Raw genomic sequence first — 25441 nt, forward strand, 5'->3', positions numbered from 1 at the left:
TGTTGCCTGGATTGGGGAGCATGCCTTATGAGAATAGGTTGAGTGAATTCAGCCTTTTTTCCTTGGAGTGATGGAGGATGAGAGGTGACCTGATAGAGGTGTAGATGACGAGAGGCATTGATCATGTGGCCAGTCAGAGGCTTTTTCCCAGGGCTGGAATAGCTAGCATGAGAGGGCACAGTTTTAAGGTGCTTGGAAGTAGGTATGGAAGAGATGTCAGGGGTAAGTTTTTTACTCAGAGAGTGGTGAGTGTGTGGAATGGGCTGACGGCGACGGTGGTGGAGATGGCTTCATTTACTACAAAGCTGCAAATGGAATTTAACATGTAACCAATAAACATAACTCCTGACCTTATGCTAGAAGGAAGGTCATTGAAGCAGCTGAAGATGTTTGGAGCTAGAATACTGTCCCAAACTTCTGCAATGATGTCCTGAGACTGGAATGATTGAGTTCCTGCGATTACACCAATCTTCCTTTGTGTGAGCTATGACTCCAACCGTTGGGAGTGTTTTCCCTTTGAACTTAGCTTTTACCAGAGTAGCACTTGGCTAAGTATTGAACATAGAATGTAGAATAGTACAGCACATTACAGGCCCTTCGGCCCACAATGTTGAGCCAACCCTTGATGCAAAGGCACTGTCCAGAATTCATATATTAAAGACACTACTGGCAACTGACAAAAGATGTACTTACAAATTAAAAAAAAATAAAGCTAGGACAGAGTACAAGTGCTCTATATGCATTCTATATCTTGGTTGCAATCAGATGTGGTACCCACATTTTCAAGTCTCACACTCTGAGTCACTTTTTCTGGTTTGAGACCAGGTTCTCATCATGCTTCAGGGTTCAACGAGGAGTTAAGTTCCATTTCCAGGACTCGTCTCTCTCCCTTAGGACTCTTTCCCCTGGCAGTCTAGTCTAGACCTTTTGCCCTTCAGCCGTGTTCATCCCATTTCAGCTGGACCATGGGCTGCTACAGCTCCATCTTCCAGTTTTCACCAGTGCATTGGTTATTGGCACCAAGCCAATCATTTGTTCCCAGTATCACTTTGGGTGATAAGCTTATAACAAAGACTTCATTCTTCTCATAGGTATGGTAGTCCAATGCCCAAACCTAACGTAAGTATTTTTCTATCTTAGCCAAGGGTTCTGATGATCTCTTATTACTGTAAAAACAACCCAAGAATTAGGTTTGTCTTGGGCACCACCAAAAGGTAGGTGTGCTTATCAGAACATCTCTTTACCGCATCACAGTTCACTTTGGCCCTGTAGGAACTGAAAATGAACAATTTCCAATTCAATCTTAGTTGCGACCTCATTATTCTCAGAAACTTTCACAGACCAGTAACCAACCCTGTCTGTGGCCATCACCACATGTCTGCCAAGGCCAACTACAGTATTCCCTGTTCTGGTCTGAGATAATTTAATCCCCAACTACCACTGAATCGTTGGTCTCACGTCACTCCTGGAATTCAGCTGCTTAGACCAAGACTGCGATGAATCTTCAGCAGAGTTGTCCCAGCAAAAAACCCCAAGCCAGTTACTGGTAAGCAAGTACAATCTGATTACACTGTCAATCAAAGGCCTCCCCCTATTTCACATCTGTTAGATGGTAATTAGGCAGATTGAATTTGTCCTGCATTTTGTCAGCAGCTTATACCGAGGTATTTTTCCACATTGTCAGGTAGATACTAACATCATAATGACACTGGAAATGCTTGGCAAATGGCACAGCTGGTTTCTGGAGCATAGGTCTTTAGTACTTAAGCTGGGATGTTATCTAGTCCCATGATATTTGCTGTATCCAGTGCTATTACCCATTTTATTGAACCACAGAGTGAACCATATTGGCCAAATGCAATAGAACTCTGGTGATCAACTATTTAGAAAACCCAGTGGTTTAGAATCAGGCTCACCAAGTGATATTTGCCACAATCTCTTCTCAGTCGCCTAGTTCCACATCCCACCCACCTTTTTAAATTCATCGTGTTTATTGGAACGTTTATTAGTTTGACTGATGCCTGGGATAGTGGGGATCTCAGGAGAAAATACGCTCATTGTTTCTGGCCAAACATGGTGGCAAGCCTTTCGGACTTATCCCTTGCATTCACTTTCCAGGGAAGTGTGCAACATTGCTGATGGTTGTCCCTAGAACCTCCTCCCATGGGTCCACCACCATTCATACCAATGTGTAGGATTATAGATAATTTTACATGAAGGCAGGTGTAAGTGTTTAGTTCCTGTTCCCCACTTGCAACATACAAAATGCTGGAGGAACTCAGCAGTTCAAGCAGCAGCTATTGAAATGAACGAACAGTTGACGTTGTGGGCCGAGACCCTTCTTCAGGACTGCAATGGAAGGGGGAGGTGCCAGAGTAAAAAGGTGGGTGGGGGGAGAAGGAGGATAGCTGGAAGCTGACAGGTGAAGCCAGGTGGGTAGGAAAGGTTAAGGGCTGGAGAAGAAGGAATCGGATAGGAGACGAGAGTGGACCACAGGGAAAAGGAAAGGAAGAGGGGACCCGGAGGAGGTGATAGGTTGGTGAGAGAGGTAAGAGGCTGCAGTGGGGAATAGAAGAGGAGGGGAGGGGGAGGGAAATTTGTTCACAGAAAGAGAGATCAATATTCATGTCATCAGGTTAGAGGCTACCCAAGCAAAATATAAGAAGTTACTCTTCCACCCTAAGAGTAGTCTCATTGTGGCACAAGAGGAGGCCATGGACCAACATGTCGGAATGGGAATAGGAATTGTAATTAAAATGTTGGCTAGTGGGAAGTTCCGCTTTTGGCAGCTGAGATGGAGGGACTCAACAAAGTGATCCCCCAATTTATGACGGATCTCACCGATGTAGAGGAGGCTGCATCGTGAGCACTGGATACAATAGACGACTCCAGCAATTCACAGTTGAAGTGTCTGCAATCATGTTAGTGTTTTGATTAAAATAATCTTTCCTCGTGCTACACTGTGGCACTTCCCAGACTGACAGAGTTCTTCAGACACAAATGGAAGCAATTCATCCCAAAGGATTAAGGAAAGAAAAGAACATCTGGATTGTCGGGTCCTCCAAGACTGCCCAGTAGTTATGCAATCCATTTGACTGCACACTTGTAAACTGTGATGTGATCACCTCTCCACACCACTTGTACAAAGTCCTCAGCGTCTCGAGTGCAGGGCGGTGGCTACAGGCACTGCTTGTGGTTCTGGCTGCAAAGGGGGACACTGCTTGCATTAATTTGTTTAGGTCACTGGGAGCATTCAGGACTTCCAACAAGGCACAAGATACAGTGCCTATAAAAGGAAGATATTCACCCCCTTTGGAAGTTTTAATGGTTTATTGTTCTACAACATTGAATCACAGTGGATTTAGTTTGTCTTTTTTTGACACTGATCAATAAATAAAGATCCTTTTGTGTCAAAGTGAAAACAGATCTCTACAAAGTAATCTAATTACAAATATAAAACACAAAATAAGTGATTGCGTAAGTATTCACCTCCTTCAAGTCAGTATTTATAGATGCTCCTTTGGCAGTGATTACAGCTTGGAGTCTGTGGTTAGCTCTCTTTCAGCTTTGGACATCTGGACAGTGCAATTTTTCCCCATTCTTCTTTACAAACCTGCTCTCAAGCTTTGCCAGATTGCATAGAGATCGTGAGCGAACAGCCCTTTTCCAGCCAAAAGTTCTCAATTGGATTGAGGTCTGGACTATGACTTGGCCGCTCCAGGAGAATAACTTTGTTTTTAAGCCATTCCTGTGTAGTATTGGCTTTACGCTTGGGGTCACTGTCTTGCTGGAAAATAAATCATCTCCCAAGTTGCAGTTCTCTTGCAGACTGCATCAGGTTTTTCTCCAAGATTTCCCTGTATTTCACCCTCCACCTTCACAACCCTACCAGGGCCTGCTGCAGTGAAGCATCCCCACAGCATGATGCAGCCACCACCATGCTTCATGGTAGGGATGGTGTGTTTTTGATGATGTGCGGTGTTTGGCTTATGCCAAACAGCATTTAGTCTGATGGCCAAAAAGCTCAATTTTGGTTTCATCAGACCATAGAACCTTCTTCCAGCTGACTTCAGAGTCTCCCACATGCCTTCTGGCAGACTCTAGCTGAGACTTCACATGAGTTTTTTTTTTCCAACTGTGATTTTCTCTTTGCCACTCTCCCATGAAGCTGTGACTGGTGAAGCACCCAGCAACCGGTCTCTCCTATCTCAGTCATTGAAGCTTGTAACTCCTCCAGGGTTATTCGTCTCCTGCTGACCCGTCTCACTCGTCCCTTCTTGTACTGTCACTCAGTGTTTGAGGATGGCCTGCTCTAGGCAGATTTACATTTATTGATGATTGACTTAACTGTGCTCCAAGGGATATTCAGTGAATTGGAAATCTTCTTGTATCCATCTCCTGACTTGCGCTTTTCAATAACCTTTTCATAGAATTGCTTGGAGTGTTCTTTTGTCTTCATGGTGTAATTTTTGCCAGGATACTGACTCACCTGCAGTTGGACCTTCCAGATACAGGGGTATTTTTACTACAATCAATTGAAACACCTTGACTGCACACGGTGATCTCCAGTTAACTAATTATGTGACTTCTAAAACCAATCAAATTAAATCCACTGTGATTCAATGTTGTAAAACAATAAAACATGAAAACTTCCAAGGGCGGTGGTGAATACTTTTCATAGGCACTGTATATATTGCACTTAGCTGAGCTGCTTTGTTAAATACCTTCCATCAACACCACTCAGTAACATGATTTAACTTTAAACAGCCAAGCATCAGTAACTGAGTTAGCTAATTTCAATTAACTGATGTCAGGGCCAGTCAGGAGATGATCTCGGTGGGTTGGGGGGGGCTCTGGACTATATACATTCTTATTTTGCATTCTTGTATTTTTACTAATATTCTATATGTGCTTGTTATGTGACGACTGGGCTTTACGTAGGGTATCACCTAGCAGGCATTGGGGCAGGTCATCAGGTGATCTCGGTGGGCTGGGGGTGGGGGGCGGTCTGCACTGTATACGTGCATGTTCTGCATCGTATTTTACTTATATTCTACGTGAGTTTGTTGACTTGTACTTTCGAGGACTGGGCATCAAGCTGCAGTGTTCCAGGGAATGGGGTTCGAGACACTCTTATTCTGTGAATGTGTTCTTCTGTGTGACTGTTGGTAATGTGGTTTTAGCACCTTGACCCTGTAGTAATGCTGTCTCGTTTGGCTCTATTCATGAGTATTCCTTATTGTTGAATGACAATTAGACTTGAATCAAATTGAAATATTATGCCTTCTGGTTTCAAAAGAAAATGAGCACAGTAAAGGTGTCTTGCTGCTCCGTGTGGGAGATTGTATGGTAAATTGGTTGCTCTGATATCATTTCTGATAGAAATTGGAATGTTCTGAGTTTTTGGAAGGTATTTTTGATGTAAAATTCATTTGAAAATTAAGTGCTGTCATTTTAAACTTCATGAATATTTCTAGGCATTGTAAATAAATAATTAGTCAGGAACAAAGTTAATAAATTGTAGTTTGTTCTTATTGTAATGATGCATCTCTCTATTTCTCTACCTCATACTCTCTCACCACATCTCTCATCCCCATTTCTTCCTTTTCATGTCTCATCCCATATCTGCACTTCCCAAATGTTTTTCTTATTTTATCTTCCTTCTGCACCCTTTCCCCCACCTTTTATTCGTATGTTCCCTCCAAACCCTTCCTCCCTCTTTTCCCCTTCCTCCCCCTTTTCCCCTTCCTCCCCCTTTTCCCCTCCCTCCCCCTTTTCCCCTCCCTCTCCCTTTTCCCCTTCCTCTCCCTTTTCCCCTTCCTCTCCCTTTTCCCCTTCCTCCCCCCCTTACTCCCCTTGTGCTTCACCCCCTCCTCTGCCCCCTTTCTCCCATTAGCTGCAAAGGCGCGTCTGGATGCTGAGGTGTATCGCAGAGCCCGTCATGTGATCAGTGAAATCAAACGGACAACTGAGGCGGCTGACGCCCTGAAATCCAGGAATTACCGGGAGTTCGGGAAACTGATGGTGCAGAGTCACAATTCACTGAGGTACCTCGGGGTTTGACGGAGGGTGGGAAGTTTTGTATTGCAGTGATGATGAGATTATGGCTCAGTTCCTCCACAGTTTCAACTGTGGTGACCTCTTGTATGCAGTCTTACACTGCTGTAGTTGTAATATCGGTAGCCTTCTTTAAAATATCAGTACTTGTAGGAAATGCCATTACTCGCATAGGAGCTTTGATGCGATATTTAAGTTTGCTGACGACACCACTGTGGCAGGCGGAATCAAAGGTGGTAATAGATCAGCATGGAGGAGGGAGGTTGAAAGTTTGGCTGAGTGATGCCACAGCAACAACCTCTCACTCAATGTCAGCTAGAGATGTTTATTGACTACAGGAGGAGGAAACCTGAGGTCCGTGAGCCAGTACTTATCAGGGGATCAGAGGTGGAGAGGATTAGCAACTTTAAATTTCTCTTTGTTATTCTTTGATGATATATTCTGGGTCCAGCATAGAAGTGTCATTACAGAGAAAGCACAACTGCACCTCTACTTTCTTAAAGTTTGTGAACATTCGGCATCTCACTTAAAACTTTGGTAAACTTGTATAGATGTGTGGTGGGGAATAGATTGATGGTTTCATCGCAGCCTGGTATGGAAACACCAACACCCTTGTATAGAAAAGTCTACAAAACATAGTGGCCATTCCATCATGAGTAAAGCATTGAGCACATCTATATGGAGTGCTGGAGTGCTATTGTAGGAAAGCAGCATCCATCATCAAGGACCCCAGCATCCAGGTCACACTCTCTTCTTGTTGCTGCCATCAGGAGGAAGGTACAGGAGCCTCAGGACCCGCACTGCCAAATTCAGGAACAGTTGATACCCCTCAACCATCAGGCTCTTGAACCAGAAGGCATAACTTAACTCAAGTTCACTAGCCCCATCACTAAACTATTCCCACAACCTATGGACACATCTTCAAGGACTCTTCTCGTGGTCTTTATTTATTGTTCATTTATTATTTATTTTTCTTTTCTGCTCTTTCTCTTTGTATTTGCACAGTTTCTTGTTTTCTTTTGCACATTGTTTGTCCTGCTGGGTGGAGTCCTTCATTGATTCCGTTGTGTTTCTTGTATTTACCGCGATTGCCCACAAGAAAATGAATCCCAGGGTTGTATATGGTGTCATACAGTGGCGTGCAAAAGTTTGGGCACCCCTGGTCAAAATATCTGTGACTGTGAATAGCTAAGCGAGTAAAAGATGAACTGATTTCCAAAAGGCATAAAGTTAAAGATGACACATTCCTTCAATATTTTAAGCAAGAAAACTTTTTTATTTCCATCTTTTGCAGTTTCAAAATAACAAAAAAGGAAAAAGGCCCGAAGCAAAAGTTTGGGCACCCTGCATGGCAGTACTTAGTAACACCCCCTTTGGCAAGTATCACAGCTTGTAAACGCTTTCTGTAGCCAGCTAAGAGTCTTTCAATTCTTGTTTGGGGGATTTTCACCCATTCTTCCTTGCAAAAGGCTTCTAGTTCTGTGAGATTCTTGAGCCAGCTTGGTGGATGATCGATCCACCTCCGTGCTTAACAGTTGGAGAGGTGTTCTTTTCTTGAAATTCTGCACTCTTTTTTCTCCAAACATACCTTTGTTCATTGCAGCCAAAGAGTTCTATTCAAAGGAACATCTGAACAAGCCGGATGCATTTTGGAAACAAGTCCTGTGGACTGATGAAGTTAAAATGGAACTATAAGGATGGGAGTGGATCGATCATGGGAGTGGCTTGTGTTGCAGCCAGTGGCACGGGGAATATTTACTGGTAGAGGGAAGAATGAATTCAATTAAATACCAGCAAATTCTAGAAGCAAACATCACACCATCTGTAAAAAAGCCGAAGATGAAAAGAGGATGGCTTCTACAACAGGATAATGAACCTAAATACACATCAAAATCCACAATGGACTACCTCAATAGGCGCAAGCTGAAGGTTTTGCCATGGCCCTCACAGTCCCCCAACCTAAACATCATCGAGAATCTGTGGATAGACCTCAAAAGAGCAGCGCATGCAAGACGACCCAAGAATCTCACAGAACTAGAAGCCTTTTACAAGGAAGAATAGGCGAAAATCCCCCAAACAAGAATTGAAAGATTCTTAGCTGGCTACAAAAAGCATTTACAAGCTGTGATAAATGCCAAAGGGGGTGTTACTAAGTACTGCCGTGCAGAGTGCCCAAACTTTTGCTTCGGGCCCTTTTCCTTTTTTGTTATTTTGAAATTGTAAAAGATGGAAATAAAAATTTTTTTGCTTAACATATTAAAGAAATGGGTCAACTTTAACTTTATGCCTTTTGGAAATCAGTTCATCTTTTACTGGCTTAGCTATCCACAGTAACAGAAATTCTGACCAGGGGTGCCCAAACTCTTGCATGCCACTGTACAGCATCCACTGCATCCCCTTTATCTATCCTCCTTGTAATCTCGTCAAAGAATCCCAACAGGTTCGTCAGGCAAGATTTTCCCTTAAGGAAACCATGCTGACTTTGTACTATCTTGTCCTGTATCACCAAGTACTCCAACACCTCATCCTTAACAATTGACTCCAACATCTTCCCAACCACTAAGGTCAGGCTAACTGGTCTATAATTTCCTTTTTTGCTGCCTTCTTCGTTTTATAAAATGTGGAGTGACATTTGGAATTTGCCAGAGCCCAATGATTTGTGGAAGATCGTTACTAATGCCTTCACAATCTCTACCGCTACCTGTTTCAGAACTATAGGGTGCAGTTCATCTGGCCCGGGTGACTTGTGTACTCTTGGATCTTTCAGATTTTTGAGCACCACCTCCCTTGTAATAGTAACTGCACTCACTTCTCTCCCTTGCGCCCTTCAACACCTGGCATACTGCTAGTGTCTTGCACAATGAAGTCTGATGCAAAATACTCATTTAGTTCATCGGCCATCTCCTTGTCCGCCGTTATTATTTGTCTCGTTTCATTTTCTAGTGGTCCTATATCCACTCTCGTCTCTCTTTTTTTACATTCTTGAAAAAGCATATAAGCCATAATGAATTATGTAAACAAAGAATGCTAAAACAATTTATTTACAATATTGATGAAATATTAAAAGTACATCAGTGAGGGACAGGTGTATAAATGAGAGAATAAAGGAGATTTATTATAAAAGGAAAGAATATACTTTCATTGGGGGTTTGAATGACACAATGACGCAGCAGTTCTGCTGCCTCACAGCTCCCATCCTGTCTCTTTGCAATTTCCATGTTCTACCTCCAACTGTGTGGGTTTCCTCCCACATCTTGAAGAAGTACAGGTTTGTTAAGTAGTTAGTAAATTGCCCTTTCATGTAGATTTAAAGCAAAAGGAATCAAGGGGAGTTGTTAGGGCTTGATGAGATGGATGTTAAAAGAATAAGGCATTGGGGCAGATATCAGGGCTTTGAAATAAGGCAGATATCAGGGCTTTGAAATCAACCTTGGAGCTTGAAGGATTTGGAGCAGGATAAAGTGCTGAGGGATGATCATTGAGATTAACCCTTCTGTCTGTGCCCTTCACTTTTACAGAGATGATTACGATGTCAGTTGCCGGGAGCTGGACGAGCTGGTTTCCGCAGCAATTGATGGTGAAGGTGTCTACGGCAGTCGAATGACTGGAGGGGGCTTCGGGGGTTGTACTGTTACCTTACTGGAAGCTGCAGCTGTGGAAAAAACTATTCAGCGAATTAAGGTAATGTCAGAAGAGGCAGAGTACATCTTGGCATTTGGGAATCCATGGTTAACTTGCCCCTTTCTACTGTTCATGTGTCTAAATGCGCACGCACAGTAATTTGATAGGATTGCTACAGGATGTTACCTTAAAATGAGTTGTGAAATCAGAAGGATTTCACAAGGGACTTTGGGAGTTCACTCTCCGAAACAACGGTGAATACTGAGAGCAAGTTCACGTGGAGACTGGTCAACATTTTTTCCACAGGCTTAATTGTTGTAGTGTGCGATGGGTCTCTCAGTTCCTGAATGAGGAAATAGGTTTTCAGTCAGACTAATAGTGGCTCACACATAGACCCTCTACATGGATCACAACAGATCTGTTTCTGCCGTGCCTGGAAACCTCAGACTGGACAGTTACTGCATAAATATACCAGAGACTTCTGGAGAGATTAGGGCATCCAGCTGTGTATGTGTGTTCTTTTGGGGAAAGCTGGGAGGAGAGGTTAGGGTGAAAAGAGGCTGTGGCTGCTTGTGTGATGTTGTACAGCAGGGACGGGCTGGTAGAGAACCTCTTCTGCAGATGAATTCTGTCAAGTAGGCAATGTGTGACCTCCCAAGTACATGTATATGCAAAGGCACCTTGCACGGGTATCTCAGTGACAGCTGTTGGAATGACCATGGTTCCAGAACAGAGCTGACAGGTGTCAATCTGCCCTGTAGATTACTTCCATTCCTGCGTGGGACTTGTGGAAGGAGAGCAGCAGTATTACAGCCAGAAGGGTGCAGGGCGGCTGACACAGCCTAATTAGTTGGGCTTGGGGATTAGAACATAGAACAGTACAGCACAGTACAGGCCCTTCGGCCCACACTGTTGTGCCATCCTTAAACCCTGCCTCCCATATAACCCCCCCACCTTAAATTCCTCCATATACTTGTCTAGTAGTTTTTAAATTTCACTAGCGTATCTGCCTCCACCACTGACTCGGGCAGTGCATTCCACGCACCAACCACTCTCTGAGTAAAAAACCTTCCTCTAATATCCCCCTTGAACTTCCCACCCCTTACTTTAAAGCCAAGTCCTCTTGTATTGAGCAGTGGTGCCCTGAGGAAGAGGCGCTGGCTGTCCACTCTATCTATTCCTCTTAATATCTTGTATACCTCTATCATGTCTCCTCTCATCCTCCTTCTCTCCAGAGAGTAAAGCCCTAGCTCCCTTAATCTCTGATCATAATGCATACTCTCTAAACCAGGCAGCATCCTGGTAAATCTCCTCTGTACCCTTTCCAAAGTTTCCACATCTTTCTTATAATGAGACGACCAGAAGTGGACACAGTACTCCAAGTGTGGCCTAACCAGAGTTTTATAGAGCTGCATCATTACCTTGCGACTCTTAAACTCTATCCCTCAACTTATGAAAGCTAACACTCCATAAGCTTTCTTAACTACCCTATCTACCTGTGAGGTAACTTTCAGGGATCTGTGGACATGTACCCCCAGATCCCTTTGCTCCTCCACACTTCCAAGTATCCTGCCATTTACTTTGTACTCTGCCTTGGAGTTTGTCCTTCCAAAGTGTACCACCTCACACTTCTCCGGGTTGAACTCCATCTGTCACTTCTCAGCCCACTTCTGCATCACTCTCTGCAATCTTCGACAATTCTCTACACTATCCACAACACCACCAACGTTTGTGTCATCTGCAAACTTGCCAACCCACCCTTCTACCCCCACATCCAGGTTGTTAATAAAAATCACAAAAAGTAGAGGTCCCAGAACCGATCCTTGTGGGACACGACTAGTCACAACCCTCCAATCCGAATGTACTCCCTCCACTACGACCGACTGCTTTCTGCAGGCAAGCTAATTCTGAGTCCACCTGGTCAAACTTGCCTGGATCCCATGCCTTCTGACTTTCTGAATAAGCCTACCATGTGGAACCTTGTCAAATGCCTTACTAAAATCCATGTAACTCACGTTCACTGCACTATCCTCATCTATATGCCTGGTCACCTCCTCAAAGAACTCTATCAGGCTTGTTAGACATGATCTGCCCTTCACAAAGCCATGCTGACTGTCCCTGATCAGACCATGATTCTCTACATGCCCATAGATCCTATCTCTAAGAACCTTTTCCAACAGCTTTCCCACCACAGATGTAAGGCTTACTGGTCTATAATGACCTGGACTATCCCTACTACCTTTTTTGAACAAAGGGACAACATTCTCCTCCCTCCAATCCTCCGGTACCATTCCCGTGGACAACGAGGACATAAAGATCCTAGCCAGAGGCTCAGCAATCTCTTCCCTCGCCTTGTGGAGCAGCCTGGGGAATATTCCATCAGGACCTGGGGACTTATCCGTCCTAATGTATTTTAACAACTCCAACACCTCCTCTCCCTTAATATCACAGGCTCCAGGACATCAACCTCACTCATATTGTCCTCACCATCATCAAGTTCCCTCTCATTGGTGAATACCGAAGAGAAGTATTCATTGAGGACCTCGCTCACTTCCACAGCCTCCAGGCACATCTTCCCACCTTTATCTCTAATCGGTCCTACCTTCACTCCAGCCATCCTTTTGTTCTTCACATAATTGAAGAATGCCTTGGGGTTTTCCTTTACCCTACTCGCCAAGGCCTTCTCATGCCCCCTTCTTACTCTCCTCAGCCCCTTCTTAAGCTCCTTTCTTGCTACCCTTTATTCCTCAATAGACCATCTGATCCTTGTTTCCTAAACCTCATGTATGCTGCCTTCTTCCACCTGACTAGATTTTCCACCTCACTTGTCACCCATGGATCCTTCACCCTACCATTCTTTATCTTCCTCACCGGGACAAATTTATCCCTAACATCCTGCAAGAGATCTCTAAATATCGACCACATGTCCACAGTACATTTCCCTGCAAAAACATCATCCCAATTCACACCCGCAAGTTCTAGCCTTATAGCCTCATAATTTGCCCTTCCCCAGTTAAAAATTTTCCTGTCCTCTCTGATTCTATCCTTTTCCATGATAATGTTAAAGGCCAGGGAGCGGTGGTCACTGTCCCCCAGATGCTCACCCACTGAGAGATCTGTGACCTGACCCGGTTCGTTACCGGATACTAGATCTTTTATGGCATTCCCCCTAGTCGGCCTGTCAACATACTGTGACAGGAATCCGTCCTGGACACACTTAATGAACTCTGCCCCGTCTGAACCCTTGGAACTAATCAGGTGCCAATCAGTATTAGGGAAGTTAAAGTCACCCATGATAACAATCCTGTTATTTTTGCACCTTTCCAAAATCTGCCCCCCAATCTGCTCCTCGGTATTTCTGCTGCTACCAGGGGGCCTATAGAATACCCCCAAAAGAGTAACTGCTCCCTTCCTGTTCCTGACTTCCACCCATACCGACTCAAAAGAGGATCCTGCTACATTACCCACCCTTTCTGTAGCTGTAATAGTATCCCTGACCAGTAATGCCACCCCTCCTCCCCTTTTCCCCCCTCTCTATCCCTTTTAAAGCACTGAAATCCAGGAATATTGAGAATCCATTCCTGCCCTGGTGCCAGCCAAGTCTCTGTAAAGGCCACTACATCATAATTCCATGTATGTATCCAAGCTTTCAGTTCATCACCTTTGTTCCTGATGCTTCTTGCATCGAAGTACACACACTTTAGCCCTTCTACCTTACTGTCTTTACACCGTTTATTCTGCTTCTCTTTCCTCAAAGCCTCTCTATATGTTAGATCTGGCTTTACTCCAGTTTGCCATTATGTAGCAGAGGTAATGTCTGTCTGTCTAGGTACCATATCCGATGTGGACTTTGGTGACCATGGTTTTCCATATAGATCTATCCTTCATTTTTTGGATGACTTCCATTTCCTCGATGTGTAGTCACCTGGCTATGCTTTTGATGTACATAAGCCGAGGTCAGGGGACCCCAACCTTTTTTGCACGGCAGACCGGTTTAATATTGACAGTATTGTTGCGGACCGGCCGACCGGGGGCAAGGGTGTTCAAGTAGGGTTAAACTCACCTCAGTTAGGGTTGCCAACTTTCTCACTCCCAAATAAGGGACAAAAGTAGCAGTCAAATCCCGGGACACTTGTGTTTATCCCAGGAAAAAGTACCATGACCATGAAGCCTTGCGCAGGCTCCTGTGTGCGCATGCGTGACGTGCCATTTTTTTCCCCACAATTCCGTTTTGGCTTAATCTTGCCAACTACACTGTAAATACATTATTTCTACTTTATATAGGCTGTGTATTTATCATATAATTCCTGCTTTTAGTGTTATTTTCGGTTTTATGTGTTATTTGGTATGATTTGATAGGTTATTTTTTGGGTCTGGGAACGCTCAAAAATTTTTCTCATATAAATTAATGGTAATTGCTTCTTCGCTTTACGCCATTTTGGCACGAAAGGTTTCATCGGAACACTGTACCTTAGCGGGGGAAATACAGGACAAGGGTGGTCCCGTATGGGACGAACCAATTTAGCCCAATTTTCGGGATGTCCTGGCAAATACAGGACAGTTGGTAACCCTATGTTCAAGTCCAAAAGTGCGTGACAGGGAATGAGGAAAGGCGCAGCTGACTTGTTTCCTCACTGCCCGGTAGCACATGCTTTGCGGGCTGGTACCGGTCCGCGGTCCGGTGGCTGGGGGCCGCTGCTCTAGGTTTACTCCCCTCAATCTTTCCAGAGAGTATGAGTTTTTCTAGTTCATCTTTCTGCATGATGTGTCCTAGGAATCTGAGTTGTCTTTGTCTTATTGTTGGTATGAGTGATCGAACTGCTTGGGCTCTTCTGAGAAATTCTTCATTTGATGTGTGTGTGGTCTGTGATATTTTTAACATTCTCCTGTAGAACCATAATTCAGCTGCTTCTAGTCTCTTTTCCATTGCTGGAGAAATGGTCCAGCATTCACTTCCATAAGTCAGGATAGAATAAATGTAACACTGCAAATGTAGCAGAGGTAATACAGAGATGAATTTCAGACCGCATCCAAGTCTGGGAAGAATACTCACAGTTCTGCTGCATTGATGGTGAGGCTATGTGGAATGATGGTGTTCCCTGCACATGGTCTGAAGGCCGTGCCCAGTCTGCATCCATGTGGATGGGATCCACACTGTGGTCCAGGGAGCAGCTCTGGGCCCGGGGAAGGAGCGAAAGCCCAGTGAGGAGAGATGGGTGATGTGCTGCCTTAGCCATGAGGTGATTTCAGAAATAAACTTTATTCATAAAAGATCGTTTGTTCGTTATGTGCCATGTTGTATGACGTGGTTTTCCATGACCGTGTTTTTTCTTGGCAAATTTTTCTACAGAAGTAGTTTGCCATTGCCTTCTGGGTAGTGTCGTTACAAGACGGGTGACCCCGGCCATTATCAATACTCCTCAGAGATTGTCTGCCTGGCATCAGTGGTCACGTAACCAAGCGTGATATGCACCAGCTGCTCACATGGCTTCACATGACCCTGACCGGGGACTAAGCAGGTGCTACACCTGCAGGGTAGTGGAGGGAAAGAGCACCTTGCGCCTCCTTTGATAAAGACACATCTCCACCCCGCCACATATCATTAAAGATATACATGACAAATGCAAAAAATAGTGCAAGGATTAATTTACAATCAGAATATGTCCAGTCTGTACATCCATTTCTGGGTCTGTACATTTGCAGTGTTAGAACATTCTATGTACAAAGTACTATAGCTGCTTCTGTGGCGTCTTTGAGGGCTTGAAAGGCTTTTCCTCAGGACCCAGCTTTCAGTGTCCAATGTAATAGCTGGACCTGGGACTGCATTCCTTCCTCACAAAGCCTTTGCTTTGGCAGCTCTGAACTTCAGTGCATCCCTCAGCACGTACTCCTGCAGCCTGGACCATGCCAGTTGACAACCTTCCCTTTGACATTTCATTGGACTTGAAGGTCAACAAATTTTGGACAGACCAAAATGTGTCTTCCAGTGAGCTGATCTTCGAGCAGTATTGTGTACAGTTCTGGTCACCGAATTATAGGAAAGATGTCAACAAAATAGAGAGAGTACAGAGGAGATTTACTAGAATGTTACCTGGGTTTCAGCACCTAAGTTACAGAGAAAGGTTGAACAAATTAGGTCTTTATTCTTGAGGGGGGACTTGATAGAGGTATTTAAAATTATGAGGGGGATAGATAGAGTTGACGTGGATAGGCTTTTTCCATTGAGAGTGGGGGAGATTCAAACAAGAGGACGCAAGTTGAGAGTTAAAGTGCAAAAGTTTAGGGGTAACATGAGGGGGAACTTCTTTACTCAGAAAGTGGTAGCTGTGTGGAACGAGCTTCCAGCAGAAGTGGTTGAGGCAGGTTTGATGTTGTCGTTTAAAGTTAAATTGGATAGATATATGGACAGGAAAGGAATGGAGGGTTATGGGCTGAGTGCAGGTTGGTGGGACTAGGTGAGAGTAAGAGTTCGGCACGGACTAGAAGGGCCGAGATGACCTGTTTCCGTGCTGTAATTGTTAATATGGTTATATACTTGATGGTTGTCTCGGCATGTGTGCCTTGGATCAGAGAGTGCTCTTGTTATGCCCAGTTGCTGTGGATATTCTTTGCAAGTCCATAGTCCACCAAGAGGTCTTGTCTTATCTTCATTGTCTTGGAGATTGTCTTATCTTCATTGTAGCTGTCCCATGGTATCGGACATTGGGAGTTAGTCTTACTTCAGTGATGGGCAAATTTTTGGAGAAGATTTTTAGCAACAGGATTTACGAGCATTTGGAGAGGCATAGTCTAATTAGAGGTCATCAACATGGCTTACTGAGGGGCAGGTCATGCTTCATGAGCTTCATGAAGTTCTTTGAGGATGTGACAAAGTACTTTGAAGGTAGAGCAGTAGATATGGTGTATGTGGACTTTACGGAGGCTTGGATAATGTTTCCCACAGTAAGACTCATTCAGAAAGTCAGGAGGCATGGGATCCAGGACTATGTGAATTGGCTTGCCTGTAGAATGCTGAGATGGTAGTAGGTGGACAGTACTCTGTCTGGAGGTTGCTGACTGGTTGTGTCCTGCAGGGATCTGTTCTGGGATCCCTGCTCTTGGTGATTTTTATTAATAATTTGGATGAGAAAGGGTGGGTTAATAAGTTTGCAGATGACAAGAACGTTAGTGGGAATGTTGATAGTGTGGAGGGTTGTTGTAGGTTGAAGTGGGACATTGACGGGCTGCAGAGTTGGACTGGAGTTCAATGGGGAAGAGTGAAGTGACTCATTTTGGGAAGTTGAATTTGAAGGCAGAATATAGGATTAATGGCAGGATTCTTAGCAGTTCAGTTCTTAATGCCCACATCCATCGATCCCTCACAGTTGCTGTGCAGGTTGATATGATTGTTAAGAAGGCATATGGTGTGCTGGCCTCCATTAGTTGTGGTGGTGGTGGGGGGGGAATAAGGAGGAGGAGAAGATGGTGGCGCGACGCAGCACGTTTGGCCACTCCAGTGGTGATGTCTGTTATGTGTCAAGTAGGGGACCGGGCACAACTCTGATTTGATGGAGACAGACGCAAGAGCATGGAAGAACATCTGGAGAAACTTCTGAAATGCCTGCTTTGCTGCCGCTGCTACTGTGTGGTAACCGGAATCTCCGGAGCTGAAGGCCCCGAATCCTCGGCTTTGCATGTTTCAGCGGCCAGGCCGAGGTTGAAGGCCCTCGGCAGAGGATGGCGCTCAGGAGGCTGTACTGGAGGGGCTGGTCGGAAGCTTGAAGTTTTCAGATGGACGGACTCGGTGTCGGCTGTGGTCGGTTACTTCCAAGGCATCGGCAAGTTGATGGTGCCTGGAGGTTTATGGCAGGGAGTTTCTCCCTTTTGCCTCCTGCTATCGGGGACTCGGGAGTCGATCGACTTGGGACCTTCAGACTTTTTTTTTTACCGTGCCCATGGTTTGCTCTTTATCAAATTATGGTATTGCTTTGCACTGCTGTAACTATATGTTACAATTATGTGATTCTGTCAGTGTTAGTCTTTGGTTTGTCCTGTTTTCTGTGATATCACTCTGGAGAAACATTGTATCATTTCTAATTGACAATAAACGAGGACTGAGTGTTCTCATAATCTAAAACAAAGAAAATTGGGTTCAAAAGCTGAAAGGTAATGTTGCAGCTTTGTAAAACCCTAGTTAGATGCTGCTTGGAGTAGCGGACATGTTTTGTGAAGATACAAACGTTTGTATATTGAACAAGCTAGGGCTTTTCTCTTCGGAGTGGAGTGGGGTGAGAGGTGACTACATAGATGATAAAGGGCAGAGGTGAGTGGATAGCCAGAAACATTTTCCCAGGGTGGAAATGGCTAATACATGGACATAATTTTAAGGTGATTGGAGGAATGTGTAAGGGAGATGTCAGAGATAATTACACAGTGGTAGGTGCATGGAATGTCTTGCCAGGGCTGGTGGTAGAGGCAGATGCATTAGGAACATTTTAAAAAAACTCTTAGGCACATGGATGATACAAAAATAGAGGACTATATAGCAGGAAATGGGTTAGATTAATTTTAGAATAGGTTAAATGTTAGCACAACTTTGTGAGTGGAAGGTTCTGTATTGTGTAATGTTCTATATCTATATGTATATTTCATGGCCTCGCTTCTCCTGTCCTCTGGCCCCTGAGGCCAGGTCGTACTGTTCTGCAGATTCGGATCAATCTACTGACCGAGACCATTCATTTGAGCAAAAGGTGGCAGCATTGTCCGTGTACAGGGAGGCTTTGAGCTGCGTGCCCCCCACCAATCTAATTCCTGAGTCATACAACATAGAACAGTACAGAATGGACTGCAGCTCACAATGTTGTGCTGACCTTTGCATCTACTCCACAATCTAATCCTTCCTGCCCACATAGCCCATAACTCTCCATCTTTCCTTACTTCTTGAAAGCTCATTTTGGTAAGCAGGTCCATCATGGATGTCCTTCCTAAAGCTGCCTTCAGGTCCAAAACCTGCCAGGTAAATATCCATTCCCCTGTCCCATTATGTGGGCAATGGTTTTCCTGAGCAGCCCAAGGCTGCCGGAGATTTTCCTGCCAGGTACATCACCTGTCGCAGGACTGACTTGGTCTCTTTGGCTGTGACCTTGGACAGGAGTTAGTAATCCACATTCAAATGCTCTCCTCTTCCACCCCACCCCACCCCATCACCCTTCACCATAGATTCTGATGAAGGGTCTTAGCCCAAAACTTCAACTGTTTTTCCCCTCTATGTATAGGGGCTGAATAGCTGAGTTCCTCCAGCAGTTTGTGTGTGTTGCTGAAGATTTCCATCTGCTGAATCTCTTGCACACCCCCTTTGGATTCTGATGTGTTGTCATCTTGAAGCACAGTGTTCTTTACTTCCAGCAGGTCTTGGCACGTCATGGCTGGTAGGTTGTTGCCTCTGAGTATTCTGTTTGTCTCAAGGACATGGATGCAGCCCATGGTCAAAGACCCAGCCTGTTCTGCTTGCTGTCATCTAACAGCTTCACAGTAGATGACGGGAAGGTCCAGGAGGCTGTGCTGTCTGCCTTTCTGTTGTACAGACTTGCTTAGAATGATCTGCAGATTCTCACTGTTCTAGTTCTGAGAACCACAGAGATACCCTTGTGAACCTTTTGGAAGAAGTTGTTCTAGCCCAAAGAGGCACTGGTCAGAGGTGGAAAAGGATTGTACTCTATTTACACTGGGTGACTGGGATGGACGGTTTCGCTGGATTGGTGTGTAGTGATACTCAGTTGAATGAGGTTAAGTGAAGGTCACCTCAGTACCTTCTGTCCTATTGGCTTGTAGCCTAACAATTTGCTTGCATCTGACCAATTAACCATTTGTCTCTCACTAACAGGACACCTACAGTGGAACACCAACATTTTACATCACTAGACCTTCCAGAGGTGCTCATCTACTGCAACTCTGAGGACCAATAGGAGGGCTCATCCCAATACAGATATCTACTTACTAATCAGCAAACCAGCTTCATCTGATCCCAAGTCCTGAAATACAAAACATGCAACAGAAAGAGAGAACCGTGTGGTGTTCAGCTTTCCTCAGAGAGCAGCCTCTCAATAGCCAATGAACAACAGGTGAACCACCCTAGACATGGTGGTCCAGTCACAGTCTCAAGTCATGAGGTCCACCTCATGATGGAGTGATCTGCCATAACTTTTGGTTACATGGAACGCATACAAAATGCTTGAGGACCTCAGCAAGGACAGGCAGAATCTATTCAAAAGAGTACAGTGGATGTTTCGGGCCGAGACCCTGTTGAGTTCCTCCAGCATTTTGTGTGTGTTACTTGGATTTTCGGCATCTGTAGATTTCCTCTTGTTTGTGTTTTGGTCACATGGCACAGTTTTGTGATGGCAACCACTTTCTGCAGTATTTGAGTCTCCAGGCTGTCACCCACACCCTTGATTTATAGGAACATAGAGCTACTGGGCACAGACTTTACTAAGGGTTACAGAACCAAGGGAGGTAAATGAGGTACAGACAGATCAGTGCTGATCTAAATGAATGGTAAAGCTGTTTAGGGCACTGAATGGCTTTATTCCTTACCTCTGAATGTCAGCTGAACTTAGCATTGAGTAAGGTCTCACACACTGCTGAACGTCAGATGAACAACCCCCCACCCCCCACCCATTTATTATTGGGCAACTGCTTGGAATACAGTACTGATGTCACACTTGTTACTGTGAGGTTCAGTAGTCTTGTTGAAAGAATTGGTTCTCATAGGAATAACATAATGCCCTTGCTTCTGGTTTCTGAACTATGTAGGCATTACTCCCAAACAGACTGGACACTGACAGTTGACAAGACCATCAGTGCTGTTGAAGAGGGCATTGCTGTATGATCTTCCACAGCTAACCGCACTTTGATTATAAACGCTAGGAACCAACTTTCCGTGGGCTCAGTCCACAGAACGTTGTGCTGCTTGCCACTCATTCCATAAGGAAAGATTTAAAACAAAAGTTAATAGTATATGAAGCAGAGTCAGTGATGTGCACTTTAGAATGAGGGGAGATTGTTACTAATTGGTACAATTTGCCTTTGTTTCCTGGTGAAGTTTAGAGAATGTTTCATAGAACAGTATAGGAACAAACTCTTTGGCCAACAGTGTCTGTGCCAAATGAAACTAATCCATTTTGCTTGCACATGATCCATACCCCTCCATTCCCTGTACACTCATGTGCCTCTCTCAAAGCCCTTGAATGTCGCTTTCATCTGTTTCTGCTATTGCCTCTGGCAGCACCTTCTAGGCACTGTTGGAATTAGTTGTTTTTTATGCTTTTGATAGTAGTTGAATTACTATAAGACTAAATCATAGTTTTCACTGACATACAATTTGTATTTTAACAAACGCCTATATTTTCACAATATGTGGTGTTTGTCTCCACCTACTGGCAGTGAAGTGGTATAGCAGTTTCATAAAGGTTACCATTGGCTAAGTATTAGTACATAATACAGATGCTGTAACTGTGACTTTGAATTGGTCATTCCAGTTCACAGGAATGTGGCCTTACCTAAAATACAAGTGCCAGCTTTCACCAAGATGCCATCTTTGTATCTTGTTCTGTCTTTCTCTGAGGATCTTCAGTTCATATGCTCTGTATGTTGCTTTGTTTAAAGTTTAAAATAAATGATCATGAAGCAATAAGTTTCCACTCATTCTTGGACTTCTAAAAGAACCTGGGGATCAGAAAAATCACTGAGATCCCACAGCACCTACCACCCTCTGAATAAAATATTTCACCGCACCCAACCTGCTTTAAACTTCCCCCTCTCATCTTAAAGCTGTGTCCTTTAGTATTCAACATTTCTACCCTGGGATGAAGATTCTGGCAAGTCTGTTGTGATGTGAACAAAGTCACCGGAGAGATGGAGCTGGTTGATATAAACAAGAATGGGTAGCAGGCACCATATTGAGACCCTTTCTGAAGAAGAGGCCTGTTCAACCAATATTACATGACATTTATATGCTAAAGATCGAAGGACAATTCTATAGTTACAATGTATCTACAATGCTTCCTTTGAATTACATGTAACTCACAACTCCTTCGCACTCACACTCCAAACAGTAAAATGAATGTTAATCAGCATTGTCTGGTTTTTCAATTGACTGCAGTCCACAGCGCTAGGAAGCTTTGGTCCAGAACTGCATTTTAAATTTAATGTACAGTCCACATTCACGTGTAAAGATTGAGCAGCATCAGTTAGAATCGATGAGCCGATGTTTTGGGCTGGAACCCTTCGCCAGGACTGAAGAATGAAAGATGGGGAAGGATTTGAAGAATGCTTGTAGCGTCAGTTGAAAGACCAGTAATTTGAAAGACAAAGGGGTGGGGGAGGGGAAGTATTGACGTCATAGCCCTGAAAACAATGGGTGGTAGAAGGAGGCGGAACCATGAGGGAGCTGGGGGAGGGGGCGGAGTGAAATCCTCTATCCCTATTTCACTCTACCCAGCTCCCTCATGGTTCCGCCTCCTTCTTCTACTACCCATTGTTTTCAGGGCTATGACGTCAATGCTTCCCCTCCCCCACCCTTTTGTCTTTCAAATTACTGGTCTTTCAACTGACGCTACAAGCATTCTTCAAATCCTTCCCCATCTTTCATTCTTCAGTCCTGGCGAAGGATTACGGCCCGAAACGTCGACTCATCGTTTCTAAGTGATGCTGCCTGACCTGCTGAGTTCATCCAGCGTACTGAAAGTGTTGCTTTGATCACAGCATCTGCAGATTATTTTGTGTTTACAGGTGTAAAGATTAGTAGCTTAAGTTAATATATGGCTACACACCCTAAGTCCAGAATATGCCGTAACACTTCCCATAGTTTTATAAACTTCTCTCAGTTCACCCCTCAGTTTTGAATGCTCCGGAGAAAACAACCCATGTCTCTACAACTGCTTGTGGCCAATACCCTCCAATTCAGGCAGCATCCTGATAAAACTCTTCTGAATCTTCTCCAAAGCTTCCTGTAATAGGGTGACAAACCCTCGTGTAATACTTAAAGTGCAGCCTGATCAAAATTTGATACCACTGCAATGTGACTTCCCTAATGACGAAGGCAGGCATGACCTAAGCTTTCTTTACCATGCTATGTACTTGGCCTCCAAGATCCCCCTGTATGTCAAAGTTGATGAGGGATCTTCCATTAACAGTATGCTTTCCTGTTACATTTGACCTTCACACTTGCCCAAAATAAGTTCCATCCGCCATTTCTCTGCTCATAAATATCTGATCTGTATCCTGATGTGTCCTTAGAAAGAATCTCAGCCCAAAACGTTGACTGCTATTCCTCTCCATAGACCCTGCCTGATTTACTGAGTTCCTCCACACTTTGAGTGTAGTTTTCAGTAAATATTCTATTTTGAACAATATTCTTTTCTCCTGTTGTAACCTCTAACCATAGAAACCATAGAAACTACAGTACAGAAATAGGCCTTTTGGCCCTTCTTGGCAGTGCCGAACCATTTTCTGCCTAGTCCCACTGTCCTGCACACGGACCATATCCCTCCATACACCTCCCTTCCATGTATCCGTCCAATTTATTCTTAAATGTTAAAAAAGAACCTGCATTTACCACCTCGTCTGGCAGCTCATTCCATACTCCCACCACTCTCTGTGTGAAGAAGCCCCCCCCTAATGTTCCCTTTAAACTTTTCCCACCTCACCCTAAACCCATGTCCTCTATTTTTTTTCTCCCCTTGCCTCAGTGGAAAAAGCCTGCTTGCATTCACTCTATACCCATCATAATTTTATATACCTCTATCAAATCTCCCCTTCATTCTTCTACGCTCCAGGGAATAAAGTCCTAACCTATTCAACCTTTCTCCGTAACTGAGTTTCTCAAGTCCCAGCAACATCCTTGTAAACCTTCTCTGCACTCTTTCAACCTTATTTATATCCTTCCTGTAATTTGGTGACCAAAACTGAACACAATACTCCAGATTCAGCCTCACCAATGCCTTATACAACCTCATCATAACATTCCAGCTCTTATACTCAATACTTTGATTAATAAAGGCCAATGTACCAAAAGCTCTCTTTACAACCCTATCTACCTGTGACGACACTTTTAGGGAATTTTGTATCTGTATTCCCAGATCCCTCTGTTCCACTGCACTCCTCAGTGCCTTACCATTAACCCTGTATGTTCTACGTTGGTTTGTCCTTCCAACGTACAATACCTCACACTTGTCTGTATTAAACTCCATCTGCTATTTTTCAGCCCATTTTTCCAGCTGGTCCAAGTCCCTCTGCAGGCTCTAAAAACCTTCCTCACTGTCTACTACACCTCCAATCTTTGTATCATCAGCAAACTTGCTGATCCAATTTACCACATTATCATCCAGATCATTGATATAGATGACAAATAACAATGGACCCAGCACTGATCCCTGTGGCACACCACTAGTCACAGGCCTCCACTCAGAGAAGCAATTCTCTACCACCACTCTCTGGCTTCTTCCATCGAGCCAATGTCTAATCCAATTTACCACCTCTCCATGTATACCTAGCGACTGAATTTTCCTAACTAACCTCCCATGCGGGACCTTGTCAAAGGCCTTACTGAAGTCCATGTAGACAATATCCACTGCCTTCCCTTCATCTACTTTCCTAGTAACCTCCTCGAAAAACTCCAATAGATTGGTCAAACATGACCTACCACGCACAAAGCCATGTTGACTCTCCCTAATAAGTCCCTGTCTATCCAAATGCTTGTAGATTCTGTCTCTTAGTACTCCCTCCAATAACTTACCTACTACCGACGCTAAACTTACTGGCCTATAATTTCCCGGATTACTTTTCCATCCTTTTTTAAACAACGGAACAACATGAGCTACTCTCCAATCCTCCGGCATTTCACCTGTAGACAGCGACATTTTAAATATTTCAGCCAGGGCCCCTGCAATTTCAACACTAGGCTCCTTCAAGGTCCGAGGGAACACCCTGTCAGGTCCCGGGCTTTATCCACTTTAATTTTCCTCAAGACAGCAAGGACCTCCTCCTTTTCAATCTGTACAGTTTCCATGATCTCACTACTTGTTTCCCTTAATTCCATAGACTTCATGCCAGTTTCCTTAGTAAACACAGACGCAAAAAACCTATTTAAGATCTCCCCCATTTCCTTTGGTTCCGCAGATAACCTTTGCCAAAGATGCAGTCCTGATGTTAAGGATGAACATGAGTGTTAATACACTACAGAGTAACAGCTTGAACTTACTCTCAGTCAGACTACTTCCCACGGGTGCAGAATTCTGTTCGGTGTGGTAACAGCCATGTGCAGATTCTTCACATGGATTGGTCTGGTGGTTTGGTGCTAGTCTGTGCCATCTAATGTCTTCTATCAGCTCACTTAGACACTGGAGCTGTCTGCAGATAGCCCTGGTATAGTCACCATTTGGAAGTGACAGGTCTCTCTTGTGCCTGTTCCGCACAACATTGGTGGGATGACAGCACTGGATGCTCCTCTTGCCCACAGTGGCCATCGGTCAGGACTCAGTAAGGTGGAGGCTCGAGTGCTGGGGAATGGAATATGTAAAACTTCCACTTAACCCAGCAGAATGTGGCAAAATTGAAAACTGGTGTAGAACTTGGCCACAGTCTGTTGTACATTTATGTTTGTTATTGAAAGGCTTGTCAATTGCTTAGCACAAAGTTGGAGAATTCATCCTCTTGACCCAACTTTAGGGAATAATTTAGATTTGAAATCTCAGGACAGAACACAGTGCTTATGAACCTTGTTACA

At 44.2% G+C, this 25441-nt stretch overlaps 1 protein-coding gene across 2 annotated transcripts in view; it reads left to right on the top strand.

The window, feature by feature from the left end:
- galk1 (galactokinase 1) overlaps nt 1-21349 on the top strand; it is a 47528-nt gene extending 26179 nt beyond the window's left edge. For both annotated transcript variants that reach the window (XM_072242742.1, XM_072242743.1), the window contains exons 6-8: nt 5897-6047; nt 9576-9738; nt 19541-21349. In XM_072242742.1, the coding sequence (XP_072098843.1) occupies nt 5897-6047; nt 9576-9738; nt 19541-19612 (386 nt within the window). In that variant the 3' untranslated portion in view covers nt 19613-21349. The remainder of the gene's footprint in view (nt 1-5896; nt 6048-9575; nt 9739-19540) is intronic.
- The last annotated feature ends 4092 nt before the right edge of the window (nt 21350-25441 follow it).

This window comes from Mobula birostris, chromosome 24, assembly GCF_030028105.1.
Source record: "Mobula birostris isolate sMobBir1 chromosome 24, sMobBir1.hap1, whole genome shotgun sequence".
Classification (NCBI taxonomy): domain Eukaryota; kingdom Metazoa; phylum Chordata; class Chondrichthyes; order Myliobatiformes; family Myliobatidae; genus Mobula; species Mobula birostris.